Below are 20502 nucleotides of genomic sequence, written 5' to 3' on the forward strand. Positions count from 1 at the left end.
GATTCGGATTTCTTCAGGATAGGGAAGAAAAAGAGAAAAGAAGAACAAAACAGCACATTTGAAGAGGTCTATCGCTAACAAACGAAGCCTATCAACCACCCCTTAGATCCTGGGCGCCAGAGCCTGCAAAACCTCTTTCGTATCCTTTCCCGTATCCTTGACCAACCCAACAATGCTTTTGAACTCGGGCCTCGCCGCGTCCCCCATCATCTCGTAAATCACACTCTCGCTTGTGGTAACTGTAACGCCCTCGTGCCGCAGCCGCGCCAGCGCGATCGGCACCTCCTCGCGGTTGCAGCTGCTCACGCCATCCGCGAGCACATATACCTTGTGTCCCGCGGCCAGCAGGTCCAGCGCCGTCTGCGTCACGCAAATGTGCGACTCGATTCCCACGACCAGGAACTCGTGAGCGCCCTTGCCGTCGAACTGCGCCGCAATCTCGGGCACCCACATGCTGAACTTGGTCTTGTCGACGGGCGCGCGGACGAGATCCGATTCCTTTAGAAACGGAGCCAGCTCCGAGACGGTGTCGCCGAGGCGCGCGCGGTTCTGCGTCGTTGTGTAGACAGGGATTTTAAGAGTCTCGGCGGCGCGAAGGAGCTTGGAGGTCGTCTTGACTACCTTGTCGAACTCGAAAATAGCATTGCGGAACTTGTCCTGGAGGTCGCAAACGCTGTGTAGATCATTCTTGGTTAGCAGCTTGTACGTTTCCTTGCGTCACCAACGACGATCCGGGAGACCTGGGGCGACGACATGAACGCACAAGATGACGGGCCTTTGCAGGCGGCGAGCTGCGGTGTCGGACATGGTCGCCGTTGTGAGGAAGCGGGGTCGGAGTAGAAGCCGGTGCGGTCGTGGCCGGATCAATTGGGCGGCGCACTGGAAGGGGATCCGAAGTGTTGGCGCAATGGGCATCTCCCAGGGACAGAATCAAGATCAGCGAACGTCGGTCAAGTTGGAAAGCCAATATGAAATTGGTCGGGATCTAGGAAAATTCGTCGGCTTCTAATCGTCCGTCACGTTGCTCTCCTTGTCTTGGAGCATTGCGGGGGAACGGAACGCGGGGGGGGGGGGGATTAAGCGGGGCAAATACCCCCGGACCCGGCCTTCTTGAGCTGCGAGTGTATCTCTGCAATGTTATGTTAGTAAGTAGGTACCTAGCTAATGCTATCGGGAGTAAACGTGTTGACTGGCAAAGTACACCATCATCAGCCACCCATCTGCACATCAATCGGCCCACAGAGTTACCTAGGCAAAGTGGGCAAAAGATCCTCGATGCAGCCAACACCTGGGGACATCTCTGCGGCGCCACCATTAACCGGTTCTGTCGATCAAGTCGTGTTGTACTGGAACTGGAAAAGACTGGAGACTGTGATGTGAAATCGTGGATTTATGATTTTGTTTCCGCCATGCGGACTTTTCTAGTCATCGTGCTATGAAACCCTCCTGTCCTGGTACACTGAATGGCTACCAGTCGGCCTGTCTCGCGCAGTACTGAAGCCATCCCGCCTCTTCATGGTGGAGGGGGTTGTTTTGTCAAAGCAATTGAAAAGGAAGATGAATGCTCTCTGGTCTGGGTGGACCACTTTTACTTCGGATGCCGCCGGGGCCTGGCCTTTTCTTTTTCTTCATCCAAACCAACTACTCGGCCGTTGCTGTAGGCTTTGCTTTGCCAGCCGGGTTCATCCACGAGAATGCGGATGCACCTCCAATGGGATTCGCTGACCGCGGCAGAGGTGGGCCCGCGCTCTTCGTCTCGCGTTGGGCCTTGGTGTCCGCTGTGCTACTGACGCTGCTGACTGTCCGCTTGGGCTCCCAACGGACTGTTGTTGCGGAGGGTGTGCTCTCCGCCGCTACACTGACTTGGCTCTTTCGGCGATGTTCGCCGCTGGTCCTAGGCACTGGTGGCGGCTCGTAAGCGGCACCGGTTCGGGCAGACGAGGATGATGAACCCGATTTCAGGGGCTTCAACACCTTCATGTTCCGACTTGCGCGGCCCGCAGGCTGGTAGCCGCTCAATGGGCCATTGGCATCCCGCTGCCCGTTCTCGCTGCCGTTTGCCGAAGTGCCCTGACGCCACGAGCCCCATATGCCACCAGCGGACTCACGTCGGCTGCCGTCTGCGCTGGCTGAGGTGTTGTACGCAGCCGAAGGCTCTCGCACCCCTGACTCAGACCCGCTGGTGTGATCTCTGCCTGGTCTCTCACTCTCCCCGCCACTTTCAGACAGGTTGCTTGCTCCAATCGACTTGTTGGGTACAGAGTGAAGATCCATGGGAGACAAGGGACCTTGCGACTCGGCATCTTCAGGCTGCACGCTTGAGACGCTGTGGTCCAGTGCATCATGCGTCGTCGAGGCCTGTGGTCGCGGATCCCCAGACACGAACGGTGCAGCGTTAGCGTTAAGCCGAGGCTTCTCCGGGATGAAGTTGATTGTGCTGATGTGCTTAAAGACACCTTCATCTTCTGGGCGCACGAACGGCACTGATAGCTTTTCGCGCTCGCTCCCATAGAGACACATGCGGTTCTGAGACAAGAGAATATCGGCCTGGTGGGCCCTGAGGGTGTCGCTGCCGATAAAGATCTGGATGCCCCTTCTCGGCTCGGCTCCTTCGGGCTGGTCCATGCCAGACACCTCAAAGGTAGTCAGCAGGCTAGGCATCTGGTGTCCTGGACTCGAAGGCCGGCTGCTTCGTTCGGAAACGGTCGCTTCGACCAAGTACACAGAAAGTCGGATCTTATACGTGCCGTCCACATCGCGCTGAATCTCGTCCAGTAAGCCAAGGTCCTTGATGACAGAGTAGTCCACCACGGACTTTTGTGATCCCGTGCACAAGTCGGCGTACAGAACCGTGTCGTGGCAAAAGTTGGTCGTAAGCCAGCATCGGATTATGGTTGGGACGGATCCCAGAAAGAACAGTCCTGGCGGCGGCTCGGGCATGTCAAGAGGAGAGTCATCCTCGTGGCTGCTAACCATGAAGTTGGTATCCAGACCCAGGCTGCTGGCTCGGCCAGATGCCACGGAATGAAATGAATGGACAGAATGGCCCGCTGAACTATGGCGTCCGTCCGATTTGTGGGACAAGGACCTCTCCATCATCAGGCCGCTGCTCGGGCGCGGGGGTCCAAATTCGCCAGAGTGGCGGTTGCTTTGACTAGACCAATCCGCTCCCCTTAAAGCACTCTCATCGAATCGCACGCTGTTGGCTCGAGACGCCGCACCCCGACGGGTAGGCTCTTCTTCTGCCGGACCAAGGTGAAGAGAGCTCAGCAAATGCTGGCCTTGCTCGTCAAAATCATCAAACATGTCGTTGGGTGATATATGGGTCGGCCCTGATGCATGCAACGTCAGTAATGGGTGGTTTCGACTGGTATCCAGGACACAATCACTACCTTGCTGGGGCGTTCCGGCTAGGACGCCAGGAAACGGATGCTGCTGCCACACCGACTTGAGGCTCGCATCTTGTTCCTGGCGTCTTTCGAGTCTTGCAAGTCTCTCGCCCTGGGTACTTTGAACCAGTTGGATTTGCTTCAAATCCATCTGGATATTGAAGAGATCGTCGCGGGTAATTGGGAACCGATGATCCATGCCCGAAACTGGTCCCAATCAAATGAACAAGGTGGTTTGAGATTGTAACAAGTCGGGGAAATGGGTGGGATATAAGCTGGTAGACGAACGAAAGACAGTAGCAAGCGAGCGTATTGCGGCCGGATCGTGATCGAGGCGAAGGTATCGACAAAGCAGGCGGAAGTAGTAGAATCGTCCGGGTAGAGGGATACGCCCATGGACGGGAGTTGGTTGTCGAGTGCAGGAGGGTTCGAATGACGGGTCGAGGAAGGCTATGGGCTCTTCCGACCTCGATCCCTACAGTATCAGTTCACGAGGTCCTCCTCCCCCGCCACATCGCACGGCGAGACCGAATAGGTCGTCGACGGCAGCGGCAGCAGACGCAATTCTGGGGACCTTTCCGTTGTTACAGTTGACTTTTCTCCTGGGATCCAGTCGATCTGGGCGACTGCGGCAGCTGAAGGTTGGTGACAGCACTATGCTGGTTTGGCACGAGGGTCAGTGGAGGCGGAGTTGCCCCGAGGGATATGGCTTCGGAAGGTCGTGGATATCGGCAGGGTTTCGACTCCGGGATGAGGTAGTCGACCGCCAAGCTTGTCGAGGACACAGAGGTAAGCGTAAACGGCGTGCAACGAGGGTAGGGTGCGAAGAAGGGGGCTCCTCTTGGTGGTTGAAGTAGGTGATGTCGTCAGTTGGAAACGCTGAAGAGAAGCAAGAGTAGTATGTGTTGTTCGGGGCCGACGCAGGGCTCGCGAAAGAACCGACCGATTGGGGAGGATGGGATGGGGTGGGATGTAGCGTAGGTGGCGTCGAGGAAAGGGCGGTTCGGAGAAGATAAGCTGCTTTTTCAAAATGGACTGCCGAGCGTTCTGTGTCAGGAGATGGAGACGGAAAGACGGAGACTGAAAGAGACGGCCCAAGGCCTGAAGTCAGTTCGGACCGGTACGTTGGATTAGTCCAAATGGTAAAGACGGGCGAAGGGACTCGAGGAGGTGAGGTGAACGGGCAGCGACGGGAGTGGAGGATGGGAGGTAGTGTGGCTGACGGTAGGTAGCCTGGATGTAGCAGTCTCTTTTGCTGATGGTGCTGTTGCCGGAGAGAACTGCAATGTTTACAGAGCCTTACCTTCGTCAAAAGAGAAGCTGCCGATGGATTCAGGCAGGGGCAGGTGCCGAGTAGTCGGACACGGTGGAAATGAGACCCAGTTGCTGATACAGTGCGCTAGGCCCGGACTTTGGGGGTACTTGGACGATACCTCCTCGGCGGGGCAGCAATACACAGCCTTTGCCCTTGAGTGCCTAGAGAGGTTCGTCCATCAAGTTGTGGCTCCTCCAACTGGACCTTGCAGCGGGGCCACCAGTTGTCTGCCGCGCTGGCGTAGTGTGACGCGTTAGGAAGGGCTGATAGGATGGCTGGGACAGTACTCTCTTTCTCAGGGACGGAACGTGCTGAAAACTTTATGCGTCATCAACCTTCTCGTGCAAATTTATTTGCCTTGCCGAAGTTGGGCACCTTCAACGTGGATGATGGTAGGTACCTCGGTAGGTAGGTACCTGTGCCAGCACACTTGGCTGCTTGTCTCTTGCGAGCTGCACCTCCGCTGCCACCAAGAGAGTGTGACCCCCTGCAGACATCCAAACTCTAAAGCAGCTATTATGCCAATGCAGAAACAGGCGAAAACCTGCCAGAGTTCTTTGTTGCTAGGATGGGCTCGCAACGCTCTGCATCTCAGCTGTCTTGCCTTGGCCCTTCCCTGCCTGCTTCGTGCTCCGCCTCGCCGGGGCCAGTGATCGGAGCAGTCGACGGCAGTCAACGCATAGGGCAGAGGTGAGATCATCGAACTGCTCTACTCGTACGTGAGAAAGAGGGACCGTCTTGACCACGTAGGGTAGTCCGGCCGGACGAGACCAACCTATAACCAGAGCTCCCCCATACGCTGCTAAACACCATTAATGTCGTTCCCGCCGTACGCATGGCCGACGGCGTGCTGGGGGAAGTTCGTACTGACGAGAGAAACAGAGGCTCGGATATTTGTTGATGTTGGCGGTTTAAGACATGTCTCACGAGCCTACATACCTTGATGTGGCCCTGAAAGAGGGGACCAACGACTTGAACAAACCAAAAAATCACTTTCACATGCCCGCCGGGGCGCACCGACTCGAACGCCTAGAACCACGCAGTTTCTAAGTGTTCTTTTGAAAAAGAGGAGTCACTTTGATTTGAAATGCTCTCGCAGGGTACATGCAGCGTCGCATGGGCCGCTTCTATTAGCTTGCCCCTTCATGTCAGAGTCGTCCCCTTCTCGCGCCTATGCTGGAGGGTTCAGATCGCGCCAGTCCGGGAAGACGTAGCCCGTACGGTCGTCCTCGGGCAAGCCTGCCCACTCCTGTCCGATGTGAGGCGCCACCGTCTCGTAGAAAACTCTGTACGCTTCGCCGCTCATGTGGAGGCCGTCCGGAAGAAGACCCGCCAGCCCGCCCTGCTCGCCGAGCTCCGGCGTGCCGAGCAGGGGCCCTCCGGCCTTGAAACCGGGCGTCTTGGACACGGCATGGTCCATCAGCGCCTGCCACAGGTCGATCAGTGTCACACCGGGCACATCAGCCGCCACGTCTCGAGCCGCCTGTGTGTACTCGGCGCTGATCTTGGAGGTCCGCGTCGGCTTAGAGTGGCCCCAGGCCAGATCGAGCTGGGTGATGCGGATCTCGTCAATGGGCGGCGGCGTGACGAGTAGGATTTTCGGCTTGTGGGCTATGATGTTGGGGTGCGTGACGATCTTGACAAGGTTCTCCTTGTACACCTTCAATGGGACATGCTGCGTCGTGGTGTTCATGGGCTGGACAGCATCGTTTGCGCCGAGAAGCACCAACTGGTCAAGAACTTTAGCATCTCGCCCTCCAGCCCTGGTGGATCATACTCACAAGATACTTCAGTTGCGGTCCGGAGTCCGAGGGAGGAGGAAACATCTCTGGGAGGTATTTGACGGCGTTCGCCGTGTTCCAACCGGAGAAGCCGCGGTTGACCACATCGTAGCGGCGCATCACACCTGAGACGCGGTCCGTAAGCCCAAACTGTTCAGAAGATTCAGCCTTGAGCAAACTTACGGCATTGGAGCTCGGCCTGGAACGAGAAACCGTCAAACGTCACGGCAGAGCCCTGGAAGAGCGAGTCTCCGAAGAGCACGATCTGAGGGTAAGGCCTCTGCCATCATGGTAAGTAGGCTATCGTGGATAATTATCCAGAATCACAACTCACGGCCATCTTGAAAACCGTTGCGGAAGCCAAGGACGATATGTTGCCAAGAGATGAAATGAGAAAGTCGGGTTGCTTAAGGGGAGGGTGATTATGTATTCCGTCGTCAAGAGCGTTCTTCTGTGTAAGAGAAGATTGTATTGCTGTGCTGAGACAGAATGAACTGCACACTGAAATGCCTGGTGTTATGTGGCACCGTCTATATCTACCTACCTCACTTGATGAGTAGTCTCTGCAGGCAACCAGCAGAAACCGACCCCCTTCAGAAGTCCGCAATCCCCGCGGGGCCACTTGCACGGCATGGCAGCCCGCATAGCCGAAGGCACGATACTCTCACTGGTCAGACTGGCCGTCTGCGGTTATCGGTCTATCGATTGTACGAAATGGCCGCGCCAATCGTACCGAGCTGGCGGCCAGGTTCCACCTACCGATTACGAGACTAACACTAACACCAACAGCAATAAAAACAACGATAGCATACTGTGATGGCTCTGGACTACTAGCCGCCCCACTGGTGACTGCGTCTGTTCATCAACAAGAGACACATGAGAGCTTGTATACAACCGCACCCAAGACAATGAAATGGTCGCTTGGTGAGACCTATCACAAGCTTCAAGCCCGCAACGGCAGCGAGAAATTGGAGATGGACTGGTGGGGTCCATGTCATGGTATCCACTCTCTTATCGACAACACGAACGATTGGTCGTCCTACTTATCGGCACTAAAAAGTCGGCTTAACTAATACCCGTCTAAAAAAAAATATCGAGAAATCTCCAGGTAAATGCTCTAGGAAAAAATCCCAGTCTCGTCGGACCCCGCTGCCATTGAGTATTCGATCATAGCGGAATGCCGCAAAACCTCTGAAATATGGCGTCCTCTCTTGCTGCGCAGTTAGCGCAGATCGCCGCCAACTCCAAGGCTTCCTTGGATATCAAAGCGCAAAAGGCTGCCCACTCCAAGTCTCTGATCTTCGAGCCGAGAGTTGCTGCGACCCAGAGCTACCAGACTCTTTTCACCATATGCTCCGAGGGCTTCGAGGAGCTTTGTGAACTCGATGGCCGCTTCAAGCCCTTTTCCAAGACGCTCTTCAGCGAACAGAGCATGAGTGAAGACCGCACTCAGATGACCACCGCTGAGAATGCCGAATTGGACAAGAAAGTCGAGTCCTTCCTGCGCCTTGTCGGCAGCCGCTTGAGGCTCATGCCTTCGATCCGTGCCCTTGAGTGGCTCGTACGGAGATTCAGGTATGTCAGTTGCAGTTGGATGGCATGTTTCTGTGTGCCTAACTGGGCGGTAGAATTCACGAGCACAACACCAAGTCTCTCATCACGACTTTCCTCCCGTATCACTCGATCCCCGCCTTCGTCACCCTGCTTTCGATTCTCCCGCCCAAGATTCCCCACGAGTACCGATTCTTGAGCCCTTACATCAAGTCGCTCACCTCGCCTCCGCGATCCGTTCTGGTCCACGAAGCGATCCACAAGGCCGACTTCCTCAACACCCTGTCCGAATACGCTCTCGAGGCGTGCAGGAATCAACAACAATACCCGACTCTGGTCTCATTCTGGGGTGGAATTATGACAGAGGCCGTGAACGGACTTCTCGAGAACATGCGGTCCGGTCGCGCCGCTGTACAACAGGACAACAATGAAGCTTTTCTGCACCGCGTCGGGCCTACCCTCGCCGAGGCAATGTCGATGAAGAAGGTTCCCAACATGCAAATCGCCTCCTACATGGCCGTCACCATTGTTGCGGCCAAGGGCAGCTTCGACGACGCAACCCTCTCGGCTTTCATGGAGCAGATCGTTCACGGCTGGACCGGCGAGACTGTGCGCCCCGGGCTTGTCTGCTTGTGCATTCTGGCGCAGTACCGCTCGGCGAAGCAGCTTTCCGGAAAGGTCACCAAGGCTTTGTTGAAGGTCCAGAACCTCGGCGAGATCCTGGTCGAGCTGGGCCAGGAAAGGAGGGTCGACAAGCTTACCAACGGACTGTGCATCGCCTTTATCGAACGCTTGTGCAAGAAGGGCGACGCTCGCGGCCTGCCGATTATCCGCGCCATTTTGATGAGCAAGATCTTGAAGGAGAAGCAGATTGCTGTCATTTTCAAGTCCCTGGTGCTGGCTGCGCACAGACTCGACGACGAGGTTGACAAGGACGGCGAAATCCGCAAGGAGCTTGGCTCCACGTTGATCGATCTGTCTCGCTTCTCGGGCGAGACGAGCGAGATCATCCGTACCGTCTTGGAGGAAGTCGACTTTGACGTCGAGGAGTTAGAAATGAAGCTTGACGTCTCCATCCGCCAAAGAAAGGCCCTGCCGGGCTCTCAGGAGGACGTCGAAATGACCGAATCCAAGACCCCGGCTCCTTCCAAGGAGGATCTGAGAGAGACTATCCGAGAACTCTCGACCCAGAAGCGCGCCCTCCCCTCGTGTCTTTCTACCACCACCGGCGAGGTTTACGACGAGTTCAGCAGACTCTTCCTTCGCGTCGTCTCCCAGCAGTCCGAGGACCCGACACTGCTCGCTGATTTCGACCAGCTGCCATCTCTGAGCCGCCAAACTGCAGTCAGCGACCACACATACATCACATTCTTTGTCCGCATCTGGTCGGGCCCTTACCCTACTCTCGCTCGCGCTGCCGCCGTAGATGCTGTCAGGAGACGCCTGAGCGATGGTGACGGCAACGACCTCGACTTCCAGGCTCTGATCCCCTACTGTCTTGTGGCCCTCGTCGATTCCTCCAAGAAGGTGCGCCGTGCTGCTGCCGAGCTACTGATCCAGATTGGTCATTTCTTCCCCCCTCAGTCAAAGGCCGCGAAGAAGTCTGTCTGGGGCGGTAAGAACCTATACGATGACAGTGCCAAGGTGCAATGGCTGGAGGCCGACACTGTCTCTCGCCTCCTGCACGGCGTAATTCTTCCTGCTCTGGAGGAATGCATCATGCACGAAGACCACATTCGCGCAGTGCTGCACTCTACCCTCGACAGCAGCGCCAAGAACGAGGGCAGCGACGGAAAGAAGGCGCTCAGCTCAGCGGGCAGATCGTCGGTCTTGTCATTCTTAGCCAGCCACGTTGTTGCGACACCGCTGCTCCAGGTTAAGTCCAACCTTCTCTCTGTCCTCAACCGCATCAGAGGAGTGTCGTCCACCTCGAGGACGAAGGTACTGCTGCCGGCATTCCAGTGGTGGGCTTCCTTGTCTGCGGAAGAGACGAACTGTCTGTCCGAGGTCGAGGAGGTGGACCAGGCTGTGCTTCACACCAGATTCGCCGAGATCGTTGTGCCCAACGACAGCGAGGGGCTGGATTGTCTCCTCTCGATTATCAAGGACTCTGCCTCCGCCAAGCGTCCGGAGCTGGTCCGATCCATCTCTGCACGCATCCGCGCCATCTGGAGTTCGATGAAGGCCGATACCAAGTTCGACGTGGCTCAGACAATGCTGGAGCTCTCCCAAGCGCGGCACGCATCCCAGGACGAAGAGGACATCATTGCCGACGAGGCTGCCGATTTCCTGAGGAACGTCGAGCTGACCACAGAGATCCTCGCCTACTTCCTCGAGTCCATCCAGACCGGTACAAAGCTCATCACCGAGCCGCCGGCAAACAAGAGACGCAGGACCAGCTCGTCTGAGGCGAACCGCGCAGTCACCGCGCAGGCCAGTGCTGAGCTGAGTGCGACGTTGAGATCGGTCACGTTTGTGCTCCAGCTGGTGGATGGTTCCAACCCTGCTGCCCACCCGGAGCTCCTCGACAGTCTGTTCGGCACCCTCTCGGAGCTGCAGCACTTCCGTACCGTCATCGGATCCGAGCTTGGCTACCTGCAAAACCTGGTGCTGACGAGCTTGATCGCGATGGTCCCCGCCTATAGGAACAACAAGAGCCTGAAGATTGATGGCTCTGGAGGCCACGGCGACCTGCTCGTCAATTGCATCCAGAAGTCTTCCAGCCCGATTGTGCAAAACTCGGCCTTGCTTCTGATTGCCAGCCTCGCCTCTGCCGCCCCGGATCTCGTGCTTCATAGCGTCATGCCCATCTTCACTTTCATGGGCGCCTCCGTTCTCCGCCAGAACGACGACCACTCTGCGCACGTGGTGAACCAGACCATCAAGGAGGTCGTCCCGCCTTTGATGGCGTCGCTCAAGAAGGGCAAGCGAAACCCGGTCGCCGGTGCCACCGAGTTGCTCGCCAGCTTCGTCACCGCGTACGAGCACATCCCCGCGCACCGCAAGCAGGGCTTGTTCGTTGCTCTCATCAACACCCTGGGTCCCGATGAGTTCCTGTACGCCCTGTTGGCGATGCTGGTCGATAGATACGGCCCCAACGACAGCCTGATGGCGTTTGCCTCTGAACTCCTCGGCTTTTACAGCGCTGAGGTGCAGCTCCAGACCTTGGCCAAGCTCCTTGACTTGATCAGTGACATTTTCAAGCCCAAGCCCGGTCTTTCGGCCACCCTGCTGGGCGTCGGCGAGGACTTGGCGGAGAAGAAACCCGAGACCACTGCCCTGCAGCAGTTGACTGTCTTCCCCTCTCTCCTTTCCAGCAGGAAGCTCCGGAAGGAGATCACCATCCTTACGGAGAGGGACGATATGGACTCGTCCAAGATCCGGGACCTGTACGCCATTCTTCTCAGGGATGTCCTGGCCCTCGCCGAGACCGTCAAGAATCAGAAGGCGTTACACGAGTGCTGCGGCAATGCCCTGGCCAACCTGCTCAACCTACTGTCTATTGGCGAGTTCATCAAGTCGGTCGAGAACCTGTTGGACCACACCGAAATCGATCTCCGCCGCAAGGTTCTGCGGGCACTCGAGGTTCGCGTGGACCAGGAGGGCGTCGCAGATATTGCCTCGAGGACGGCGCTGCTCGCTTTCCTGCCGCAGCTGACAGCCGCGATCCGGGACACGGACGACATCAAGTACAAGCACACCGCCGTTGCCTGCATCGACAAGATTGCGGAGAAGTACGGCAAGAAGGATATCGAGGCCGTGGCAGGCGCCGCGGCGACCATCGCCGGGCCTCACTGCCTCGGCCAGCCCGACACCCGCTTGCGCGTCATGGCCCTGCTCTGCCTTGCCTCTCTCGTTGATGTCCTGCAAGATGGCATCCTGCCTATCGTCAACATTGCCATTTCCCAGGCGATTCTCTACATCGAACAGAGCGTGGAGGAGGAGAAGGCCGCGAACGAGCTGCACAACGCCGGCTACGCGTTCATCACCGCCTTGGCGCAACACCTGCCTTACATGATCTCCGCGAAGCACCTGGACAACATCTTCCTCGCTTCCAACAAGTCCGCCGAGGCCGACCTGGACAACGAGGCCGACGACGAGCGCCTCAATTGCCTGAGATTCCTTGCTAGGAAGGTCGAAGCCAAGACCCTACTGGCCAGTCTGGAGAGGAACTGGATCCCGGCCACTGAGACTGGTTTCGACGTGAGTTTGCCAAAGTACAACGAGACTAGAAAAAGACTAACAAACATGCAGGCAACTGACGAATGGGTTGACATCTTTGGCGTTGTGGTCGAGAGTCACACCAAGTCCGTCGTCACAAAGAACGTTACTGCCCTGTCGACGATTCTCCTCAACTCGCTGGACCTCCGGAGACGCGAGCACGCAAAGGAGAAGCTCGGCAACATTGCGTCTCAGCGCGTGGCCAAGATCGAGTCTTCAATCAACGAAGTCGCCCTCAAGATGATCTACAAGCTCAATGATGCGGCTTTCCGGCCCATCTTTACGCACATCATCGAGTGGTCCACGCAGCTCCCCAAGCAAGATGTCGCCGGACGCGCGCTGCGCCGCTTCAGCGTATACGGGTTCCTGCAGATGTTCTTCGAGAGCCTCAAATCGATCGTCACCAACTACGCAACCTACATTGTGGACGACGCCGTCGAAATCATCAAGACGTGCGACTTCAAGCTGCCGGAGCAGAAGGAGCTGTGGCGGCGCGTCCTGTCGACTCTGGCAAGGTGCTTCGAGCACGACCAGGACGATTTCTGGCAAGCGCCCGCGCATTTCAGCAAGGTCGCGCCGGTGCTCACCGCGCAGTTCCTCAACGCCTCTTCCGTTGACCTGTCGGCCGAGCTGATCCCCGCCGTCGTCGAATTGGCGTCTGCGGCAGACTCCCAGGAGCATCAAAAGGAGCTCAACAGCACGATCCTCCGCCACCTGCGGTCTGAGCAGGCGTCGGTCCGTCTCGCGGCCGTCAAGTGCCAGCAGGAGCTCGCCGAGAAGCTTGGCGAGGAATGGTTGTCGGCGCTGCCTGAGATGTTGCCTTACATCAGCGAGCTCCAGGACGACGACGACGAGGTGGTCGAGCGCGAGACGCACCGGTGGATCGTTAAGATCGAGGGTGTCCTTGGCGAAAGCCTGGACTCCATGTTGCAGTAAGAGGGGGCTCGTAGTGTGCAAGAAAACTGGAGAAAGGGGCCTGTAAGGCTTGAGAAGAGGGTATCGATCGGACGGAGATTCGGACCTTTGAGTGTGGACGATTTCGTGTAATAAAAAATAAAACATAGATAAAGAAAAAAAAGGGGTGGGATTTTGAGACGTCATTTGGACATTAAAAAGCGGGAACGGCCACGCCGGAGTGTCCGGACGGCAAGAAGTGGGGACATGAGACGTCACTTGCCCGTGTAGCCCGGCTACGTTGTTTAGCCTCCGGTGACGCAGAGCTGAGAAAAGGTTGCATGTAATTGGATTTAGACAAAAGCTCCTGATTTCCTAAAGTCAAACACAATTTTCACACTTTCAATTTCGCTTCGCCCAGTCGCCTTGCATTGCCACAAGTGCGTCGCACATACATATGAACCCTTGGACTTCGACATCCCCCCCTTCCCGTTTCGTTCCGCCTTGTCCCGCAATCCGCAATTGCGCTCTTTGACAACTCACCGATACCGAACGCCTCAACCTCCCGGCCCGTTATCGTGCCCACTTGGCGTTTGCCTAAGCCTGCGCAAACCATCGGGCATAACCCACCGCCGCCCTGATCTTGTGACAAATGTTAAATAAAGCTCAGCCTGAGGTTGAGTCTGTGGGGTTCCTATATATGACATACAGCTCCTACGGCCCCGTTATAGCAGGTGTGGTGGTGTGATTCAAAGCTCGAAATGGCCTCATCGAAAGTTGCACAACAATATTGGAGAAGTCTGGCCCGGCCCGGACGCCGGGGGCCCGCCGGAACTGCGTTGCAGCTCGAGACCGTGACTAACACGAGTCTTGTGAAGCATCGCAACAGTACGAGCTCAAGTTCGCCAACGAGTCAGTCACAGCTTTCATCAACTTAGTCACTTTCATCATCTCCCGCTCCCCTTATCCCCAGAGAGCGAAGCAGGAATGGGAACAAACCAACTAACACAACGGGACAGAACAGAAACGCGAAAGAGTCGTCGTGTTGGGCTCGGGATGGGCAGGCTACGCCTTCGCCCGCGAACTGGACCCCAAGAAGTACGAGCGCATCCTCATCTCGCCGCGCTCCTACTTCGTCTTCACCCCTTTGCTGGCCTCGACCTCGGTCGGCACCCTCGAGTTCCGCTCCATCCTTGAGCCCGTCCGCCGGCTGGGCTTGGACTCCTTCCACGAAGCCTGGGCGGACGACATTGACTTCTCCAAGAAGCTCATCCGCATCGAAAAGGTTACGTCGGGCGACGCCACCTCCCGCACGCTCCCAGCGAGGGAGCCACACCTCCCCAAGAAAGGAGAGGTGATTGACGTGCCTTACGACAAGCTAGTCATCTCCGTCGGGGCGTACTCGCAGACTTTCGGTATCGAGGGCGTCAAGGAGTATGCCAGTTTTCTGAGGGACGTGGGCGATGCGAGGAGCATTCGTCTGAGGGTGCTCCAGTGCTTCGAAAAGGCCGACTGGCCTACGACCACGGATGAGCAGCGGAAAAAATTGTTGCACTTTGCCGTCGTAGGAGGCGGACCAACCGGAATTGAGGTCTGTTTCTCTTGTCGTCGTCGTCGTCGTCGTCGTCGTCTTCGATTCTTCTTTATCTCTTTCTTTCTTGGAACCTGCTGCTGACTCAACTTCCAGTTCGCCGCCGAGCTGCACGATCTCATCCATGATGACCTCTCCAAGCTGTACCCGCACCTCATGGAGTACATTGACATCACGATCTACGACATCGCACCCAAGGTCCTGCCCATGTTCGACCAGCAGCTCGCCTCCTACGCCGAGGACCTCTTCCGCCGCCAGGGCATCAAGGTGAAGACGGAGCACCACCTGCAGCGCATCCGGCCCGACGAGGACGACGCGCTCGGCACGCTGAAGCTCAAGATCAAGGAGTACGGCGACGATGAGGTCGGGGCCGGCATCGTGGTGTGGAGCACAGGGTTGATGCAGAACCCGCTGGTTCAGACGATCATGAAGAAAGAGCTGCGTAATCCCAACGCGGAGGCCGTGGCGGCCGAGGGGGAAGGAAGGGAAGAGACGGGCACGGTGAAGTTTCTGAAGGCGGAGAAGAGTGCCGGCATCGTCACGGACTCTTGTTTGCGAGTCCGCCTCGACGACCCGGCGGACGCGAAGGCCGTTCTGCCGGATGTGTATTCGATGGGAGACTGCTCCGTGCTGGAGACCGAGACACTGCCGGCGACGGCGCAGGTCGCCAGCCAGCAGGCCGTGTACCTCGCCAAGGCGCTCAACAAGGCGGCCGGGGCCGGGGCAGGGCAGAGCAAGCCGTTCAAGTTCCGCAATCTGGGGACGATGGCGTATCTCGGAAGCTGGAAGGCGATTCACCAGAGCTCCGCGGACGAGCTGAAGGGCCGTGCAGGTATGTTGCGATGAGTTTGAGAGATGCATCCGGGGGGGACAATCTGCTAACAAGCTGGTCTGCAGCCTGGATCTTGTGGCGTTGCGCGTACCTGACCAAGTCGATGAGCATTCGGAACAAGATCCTGGTGCCTGTTTACTGGTTTATCACTTGGGTTTTCGGAAGGGGCATTTCCCGGTTCTGAGCGATGGGGAACTTTGGGGGTGCCAAAGCCTCTTTCTGGGGTCGTTGGAGCATAATCTCGGCCATCATGAGGTCTGGTTTTTTTGTCTGCAAGCCTTTGTTTTTGGAAATATGTAAGATACGGACGAGAAGTTGCGGCGGTTAACCTCTGGCGAAGAGTAGGTCCAGATTTGATCTGCAATCTCCTTGGTTTTTTCTTAAGCGATAGACTTAGACAGAGGAAGGCAACCCGGACACCTGCGATAGGTTCATGGGGAAGATCGGTAGTCTCTGCCTGGCTGCGTACCGTACAGAATACCCCGTTCCATTACAGCACACTAGACTTGGTCGGAACATGTTGCAGTGGCATTGGGCATGTTTCATAGAACCCTGGAGCCGCGAGCGGTTGATAGATAAATGTGCTTGGACTTCGCCATAACAAGTCACTTACATCGACAGGGGCAAATAGACAAATCGGGATCGGGAGCACCAAAGTGAACCTCGGCAACGCAGCATCTGATGTCTCTTATCGGGCCGGTACACGACGGTCCTATCGAATGAAAAGATCTTGTATATTTATGTTCGTCAATCATGCCCTGCAAATCTCAACACTGTTTTAACTGATCTATTGGCGCGCTGAAACCTTTTAGTACTGGGGGTATCCTGATTGCGAGGGGAAGCGGGTGCCATTAACACCCTGAACACCCTGGCCAAGCTGGCTAGCAACGACGGTCGCCTCCCGCACCGCACGCGCAACGGTGCCTCTAACACGGCCCTCCTCAAGCACCAGCAGCCCGCCGATCGTGCAGCCGCCAGGCGTGCTGACCTTGTCCCGCAGAAGAGCCGGGTGATCGCCGTTCTGGACCAGGGCGGCGGCGCCCTTCATGGTCTGGGCAGCCATCCTCTGGGCCTCGGCACGAGGGAGGCCCATGGCCACTGCGCCGTCGATGGCGGCCTCGAGGACGAGCGAAAAGAAGGCCGGGCCGGAGCCGCATAGAGCTGTGCTGGCGTCCATGTTGTTGGCGGGCAGGTACACGACGTCGCCGATGCGCTTGAAGATCCAGGTGACGAGGCTCGCGGTCTGAGGAGGCAGCGGGTACGTCGGGGCGCCGATGACGGTCATGCTCTCGCGGATGAGCGAGGCGGTGTTGGGGAGAGCGCGGATGACGCGGCACCGGCCGTCTTCCTCGGGGTTTTTGGTCGGCGCGGCGCCGTGAAGGATCTCCTCCAGGTGCGTCTCAGTGACGCCGGCGCAGATGCTGACGAGCAGCTTGCCGTGGAGGGCGCGGGCCATGCCGGGCTCGCTGAGGACGTCCTTGACCATGTAGGGCTTGCAGGCGAGGATGATGACCTCGGACTGGTGGACCGAGTTGACGTTGTCATTCTGGACGACCTTGAGGACGGAAGAGTGCTCCCAGAGCGCCTTCTTGACCTTCTTGGCACTCTCGGGCCGGCGCACGCAGGCGATGAAGCGCGAGGGGAGGCGGGTGGGAACCTCGTCGTACAACGGAGTGGAGGTGCCGGACGCCGAAGGAGTCTGGAGAGGCCTGGGAGCCTGCATCTCCACGAGAGAGGTGAGGATACCGTTAAGAATGGCGATACCCATGGTTCCTGTTCCCGGCGTCAGTCAAATTCGGGCTTCATCTTGAGGGCTTGACAGCCCAGGGAGACTCTCACCGCAACCAAGGACGGTCATTGTTAGCTCCGAAGAGCTGTAGTCTCCCATGACAGACATGGCTAAGGGGGGTTGAATGATGATGATATGAAAGGGAATTGCGATGTAAGTGACGCTTCCACAGTGCTCCTTGTTGGAAGGCTTGTTTGATTACAGGGGGAAAAGCCACAAAAAAAACCAGCTCCGTTTGCACAGTAAAGTTCAATGCGCCGATGAGTTCTTTGATTGTCAAAACCGCTCAGCCTTATCAGTCAAAAGCACAGGAATAAAGATGAAGAAAAAGGAGTTTCCCGGCCAATATTGTTATCCACCTCTCATGGAAAAGAGAAGCTCTCCACTGTTCCGATATCGTCCGCTCTCATCCACTGAACTCTCTTTTCTCAGACGCTAAACTAAAAACAGACTTAGCGTCAACCTTATACCTTTCGCACAGTGCTCACCATCCAGAAAGTACTTGAAGATGGAGGTAAATTCAGAGGACTCCCCTGTGGGAAATTCGCCTGCTGCTACTCCAGCTTCAGCGTGGGCGACCCATTACAGCAGCTTTGATTCTCAGCAAGAGCATCGACCTGATCTCATCAACGACCTCAGTCCGGGCATTGTCAGCGAATTCGACAACTACCCTGACACGTCTCCCCCAGTCCCAATCGCCCGAAGCCGAGTACGACGACAACTGGGACTCAGCAGAGATGGCGGACCCTTTCGAGGTTCGGATGCGCTTCACGGCCCAGCTCCAGCATCTCAACGCATCTGTCACCTCGGCTCAGAAGGCCGCTCAGTATGCCCTCAAGTACAAGGACATGGACGAGGACCTGCATTCTTGCATCCTCGAGCAGTTGGAGCGGGTGAGTCTGTCACGAAAAATAAAACAAAAATGAAATAAGAACTTGGTAGAGATCGGTGCTGATTTCTCATTTCCCTCCAGAACAACATGAACACTCGCGCCAACATCATGTACTTCATCGAGCATTTCCTGGAGATGGCTCAGAAGGAGAAGCACATCGACTATGTCCGCATGATGCAGCGCGACATCATCCGCATCGTCGACGCAGTCGCTCCTGATGACGGATCTGGCGCCGCCAATGTCAAGGTCGTCAGAAGAGTGAGTTACCCTCTCGCTTCTCTCTCTCTCTCTCTCTCTCTCTCTCTCTCACACACACACCTTGCTTATGTGACTTGGGTGAATGAGTTACTGACGTGCAAACTAGGTTCTCCGGGGTCTCCAGCAGAAGGACTTCCTTGAGGCGCGCACCGTCGACGAGATTGAAGAGGTTCTCAAGGAGCGCGAGACCAGCGCCCACGACGCTGGCCTCTCATCGCCCGTTAACGGCGACGTTGAAATGGGCGACGCGCCGCCCGCCCAGTCGCTCCCGACCAACGGCCGGGCCCTGCGGCTGGAGAAGCGCCAGATCGAGCAGCGCATCGAAGAAGACCGCGAGCGCCACAAGCGTCTCCGCGAGAACATCTGGGCGATCGGGGCCCAGGACAACGCCGAGGTCGACAAGATCTGGGAGGAGACGAGCGACTTCGGCGACGACGACCACATCCTCGCCGAGGAGGAGTTTGCCGAGTTCACTCAGGCCATGCAGCACTCGTGCCCCCCTAAGCCACCCGCCGGCCCTGCCAGCACTCGCATCGTGAATGGTAAGAAGCGTTGAGGGCTGCCAAGGGGATCACTTCGTCAGCTTCGCATGGGCATATCTTGGCGTTCGGGAAGGCGGAGAATTGGCGTTCAAAGGGTCGGTTTCGGCGGCTGGGTTCTATACAGGTACTATTTTTGGGCAGTACCGGGCCTTGGGGTTCCCATCAAACAGTAGCTTAAGCAACAACAGGACGATGAACTGTATTGTCACGTTCACAGATTTCAAGAGAGAGAGAAAAAACGAGACACTTGTGCAGTAAATAGATGGTGGCGTGTGTATGTCTTTGATAATATTGTTACATGGGTGTTTATACACTCATACACGTCCGTCTAGACCAATCCAATCCAGATGTCCGACAACAATGCTCCCCTCCCGAGGTTCGTGCTTCCTCACACTCCCGAAAGTAGGGCGCGCGCGCGTGTGCGCGCGCTCGTTTCCCAAACCAGCCAACCCGGTCAGCCATCAGGGCGGTTTACTCCATAGTGACGGTGGCGCCAAGCTCCTTCATCGTGGCGATGATCTTCTCGGCCTCGTCCTTGGCTACGTTCTCCTTCATCAGCTTCGGCGCGCTCTCGACGAATTTCTTGCTGTCCACCAAGCTGAGACCCAGCAGGTTCTTGACTTCCTTGATGACCTTGGCCTTCGCGGCGGCGTCAAAGGCAGTGAGCTTGATGTTGAAGACGCTCTTCTCGGCGGCTGCCGGCGCAGCCTCCTCGACCTCCGCAGCCGCGGCAGGGGCTGCTGCGGGAGCGGCGGCGAAACCACCGACAGGAAGATCGGGAATGTTCAGCTTGGACTGCAATTGAGCGGAAGACGGTCAGCATCAGCTCCTTAGTGTGTTCCCATCCACCACCCCTCCCCTCTACTACGAGTCCATTCGGGGGATGGTTGGATGGATGCAACGCAACGCAACCCCTCCCCGTTCGTTGTGCCTTTTTTCAACTAACCTTCAAGCTTGAAACGAGGTCTGCGGTCTCGAGAAGGGTAAGGGTGCTAATCTGGTCGACGATGGCGGCGATCTTGGGGTTCGTGGGAGCGGCGGCCTCGGTAGAGTTGTGTCTTCGTGCGGTGGCGGGCGTTCGGATCTGGAAGAGGGATGTCGAGGCACGCAACGAGCCGGTGGCACGGAGCTGACGGGCGCAGCTCTGGGCTGCGTATCTGCAAGAGAGCGCCATTTGTATGATCTGTGTGTGAAGAGATGAGAGCAGAAAAGAGGCGAGGGCCCAATTGAGACGTTGTTGAGGGAGCGGAGCGGGTTTGTCGTCGAGTCGGCCTCTCACGCAAGCAGGGAGGTTCTAGCTCGGGATATCTCTGGCTTGAAGTTTTTCGAGCTCACGAACGGTTCCAGTCGCGTGAACGGGTTGCAGAGAGTCGTCCGAGTTCTGATTGGCCCGGGACCTTTGTAGCGCCGCCTTCCGCCCTTGGGGGGGCAGGAGCTGCAGGGACCC

The 20502-nt window shown here is 57.0% G+C and overlaps 8 protein-coding genes across 8 annotated transcripts; 3 read left to right on the plus strand and 5 right to left on the minus strand.

Annotated features, from left to right (window-relative positions):
- Nucleotides 1-101: 101 nt before the first annotated feature.
- Nucleotides 102-1002, minus strand: CDEST_00910 (Putative isochorismatase). Its single transcript, XM_062917069.1, has 2 exons — nucleotides 764-1002; nucleotides 102-673 (listed from the first exon to the last, which is right to left on the minus strand). The coding sequence occupies exons 1-2, from the start codon at nucleotides 913-915 to the stop codon at nucleotides 103-105; spliced, it is 723 nt and encodes a 240-aa protein (XP_062773120.1). The 5' UTR covers nucleotides 916-1002; the 3' UTR covers nucleotide 102.
- Nucleotides 1003-1339: 337 nt separating this feature from the next.
- Nucleotides 1340-4817, minus strand: CDEST_00911 (uncharacterized protein). The gene is made up of 2 exons (XM_062917070.1): nucleotides 3393-4817; nucleotides 1340-3332 (listed from the first exon to the last, which is right to left on the minus strand). Exons 1-2 carry the CDS (start codon nucleotides 3586-3588, stop codon nucleotides 1642-1644), a joined length of 1887 nt encoding a protein of 628 aa, XP_062773121.1. The 5' UTR covers nucleotides 3589-4817; the 3' UTR covers nucleotides 1340-1641.
- A 953-nt stretch (nucleotides 4818-5770) lies between these two features.
- Nucleotides 5771-7483, minus strand: CDEST_00912 (Putative SGNH hydrolase-type esterase domain, SGNH hydrolase superfamily; the record flags this gene model as incomplete). Its single annotated transcript, XM_062917071.1, has 7 exons — nucleotides 5771-6433; nucleotides 6486-6610; nucleotides 6669-6765; nucleotides 6820-6979; nucleotides 7030-7169; nucleotides 7219-7340; nucleotides 7393-7483. 7 exons carry the CDS (start codon nucleotides 7481-7483, stop codon nucleotides 5876-5878), a joined length of 1293 nt encoding a protein of 430 aa, XP_062773122.1. The 3' UTR covers nucleotides 5771-5875.
- Nucleotides 7484-7485: 2 nt separating this feature from the next.
- Nucleotides 7486-13540, plus strand: CDEST_00913 (Putative U3 small nucleolar RNA-associated protein). The gene is made up of 3 exons (XM_062917072.1): nucleotides 7486-8060; nucleotides 8114-12239; nucleotides 12291-13540. Exons 1-3 carry the CDS (start codon nucleotides 7684-7686, stop codon nucleotides 13191-13193), a joined length of 5406 nt encoding a protein of 1801 aa, XP_062773123.1. The 5' UTR covers nucleotides 7486-7683; the 3' UTR covers nucleotides 13194-13540.
- Nucleotides 13541-13912: 372 nt separating this feature from the next.
- CDEST_00914 (Putative FAD/NAD(P)-binding domain, FAD/NAD(P)-binding domain superfamily) lies at nucleotides 13913-15758 on the plus strand (the record flags this gene model as incomplete). The annotated part of the gene is made up of 4 exons (XM_062917073.1): nucleotides 13913-14039; nucleotides 14171-14742; nucleotides 14839-15574; nucleotides 15640-15758. 4 exons carry the CDS (start codon nucleotides 13913-13915, stop codon nucleotides 15756-15758), a joined length of 1554 nt encoding a protein of 517 aa, XP_062773124.1.
- Nucleotides 15759-16297: 539 nt separating this feature from the next.
- On the minus strand, nucleotides 16298-17709 carry CDEST_00915 (Putative pyrroline-5-carboxylate reductase, 6-phosphogluconate dehydrogenase-like domain superfamily). The gene is made up of 2 exons (XM_062917074.1): nucleotides 17414-17709; nucleotides 16298-17347 (listed from the first exon to the last, which is right to left on the minus strand). Exons 1-2 carry the CDS (start codon nucleotides 17469-17471, stop codon nucleotides 16383-16385), a joined length of 1023 nt encoding a protein of 340 aa, XP_062773125.1. The 5' UTR covers nucleotides 17472-17709; the 3' UTR covers nucleotides 16298-16382.
- An 18-nt stretch (nucleotides 17710-17727) lies between these two features.
- CDEST_00916 (Putative CID domain, CTD kinase subunit gamma Ctk3) lies at nucleotides 17728-19292 on the plus strand (the record flags this gene model as incomplete). The annotated part of the gene is made up of 5 exons (XM_062917075.1): nucleotides 17728-17750; nucleotides 17820-17877; nucleotides 17927-18256; nucleotides 18337-18513; nucleotides 18620-19292. 5 exons carry the CDS (start codon nucleotides 17728-17730, stop codon nucleotides 19067-19069), a joined length of 1038 nt encoding a protein of 345 aa, XP_062773126.1. The 3' UTR covers nucleotides 19070-19292.
- A 108-nt stretch (nucleotides 19293-19400) lies between these two features.
- Nucleotides 19401-20360, minus strand: CDEST_00917 (Putative large ribosomal subunit protein bL12). Its single transcript, XM_062917076.1, has 2 exons — nucleotides 20002-20360; nucleotides 19401-19850 (listed from the first exon to the last, which is right to left on the minus strand). The coding sequence occupies exons 1-2, from the start codon at nucleotides 20227-20229 to the stop codon at nucleotides 19527-19529; spliced, it is 552 nt and encodes a 183-aa protein (XP_062773127.1). The 5' UTR covers nucleotides 20230-20360; the 3' UTR covers nucleotides 19401-19526.
- Nucleotides 20361-20502: the final 142 nt, after the last annotated feature.

Source organism: Colletotrichum destructivum, chromosome 1, assembly GCF_034447905.1.
Source record: "Colletotrichum destructivum chromosome 1, complete sequence".
Lineage (NCBI taxonomy): Eukaryota > Fungi > Ascomycota > Sordariomycetes > Glomerellales > Glomerellaceae > Colletotrichum > Colletotrichum destructivum.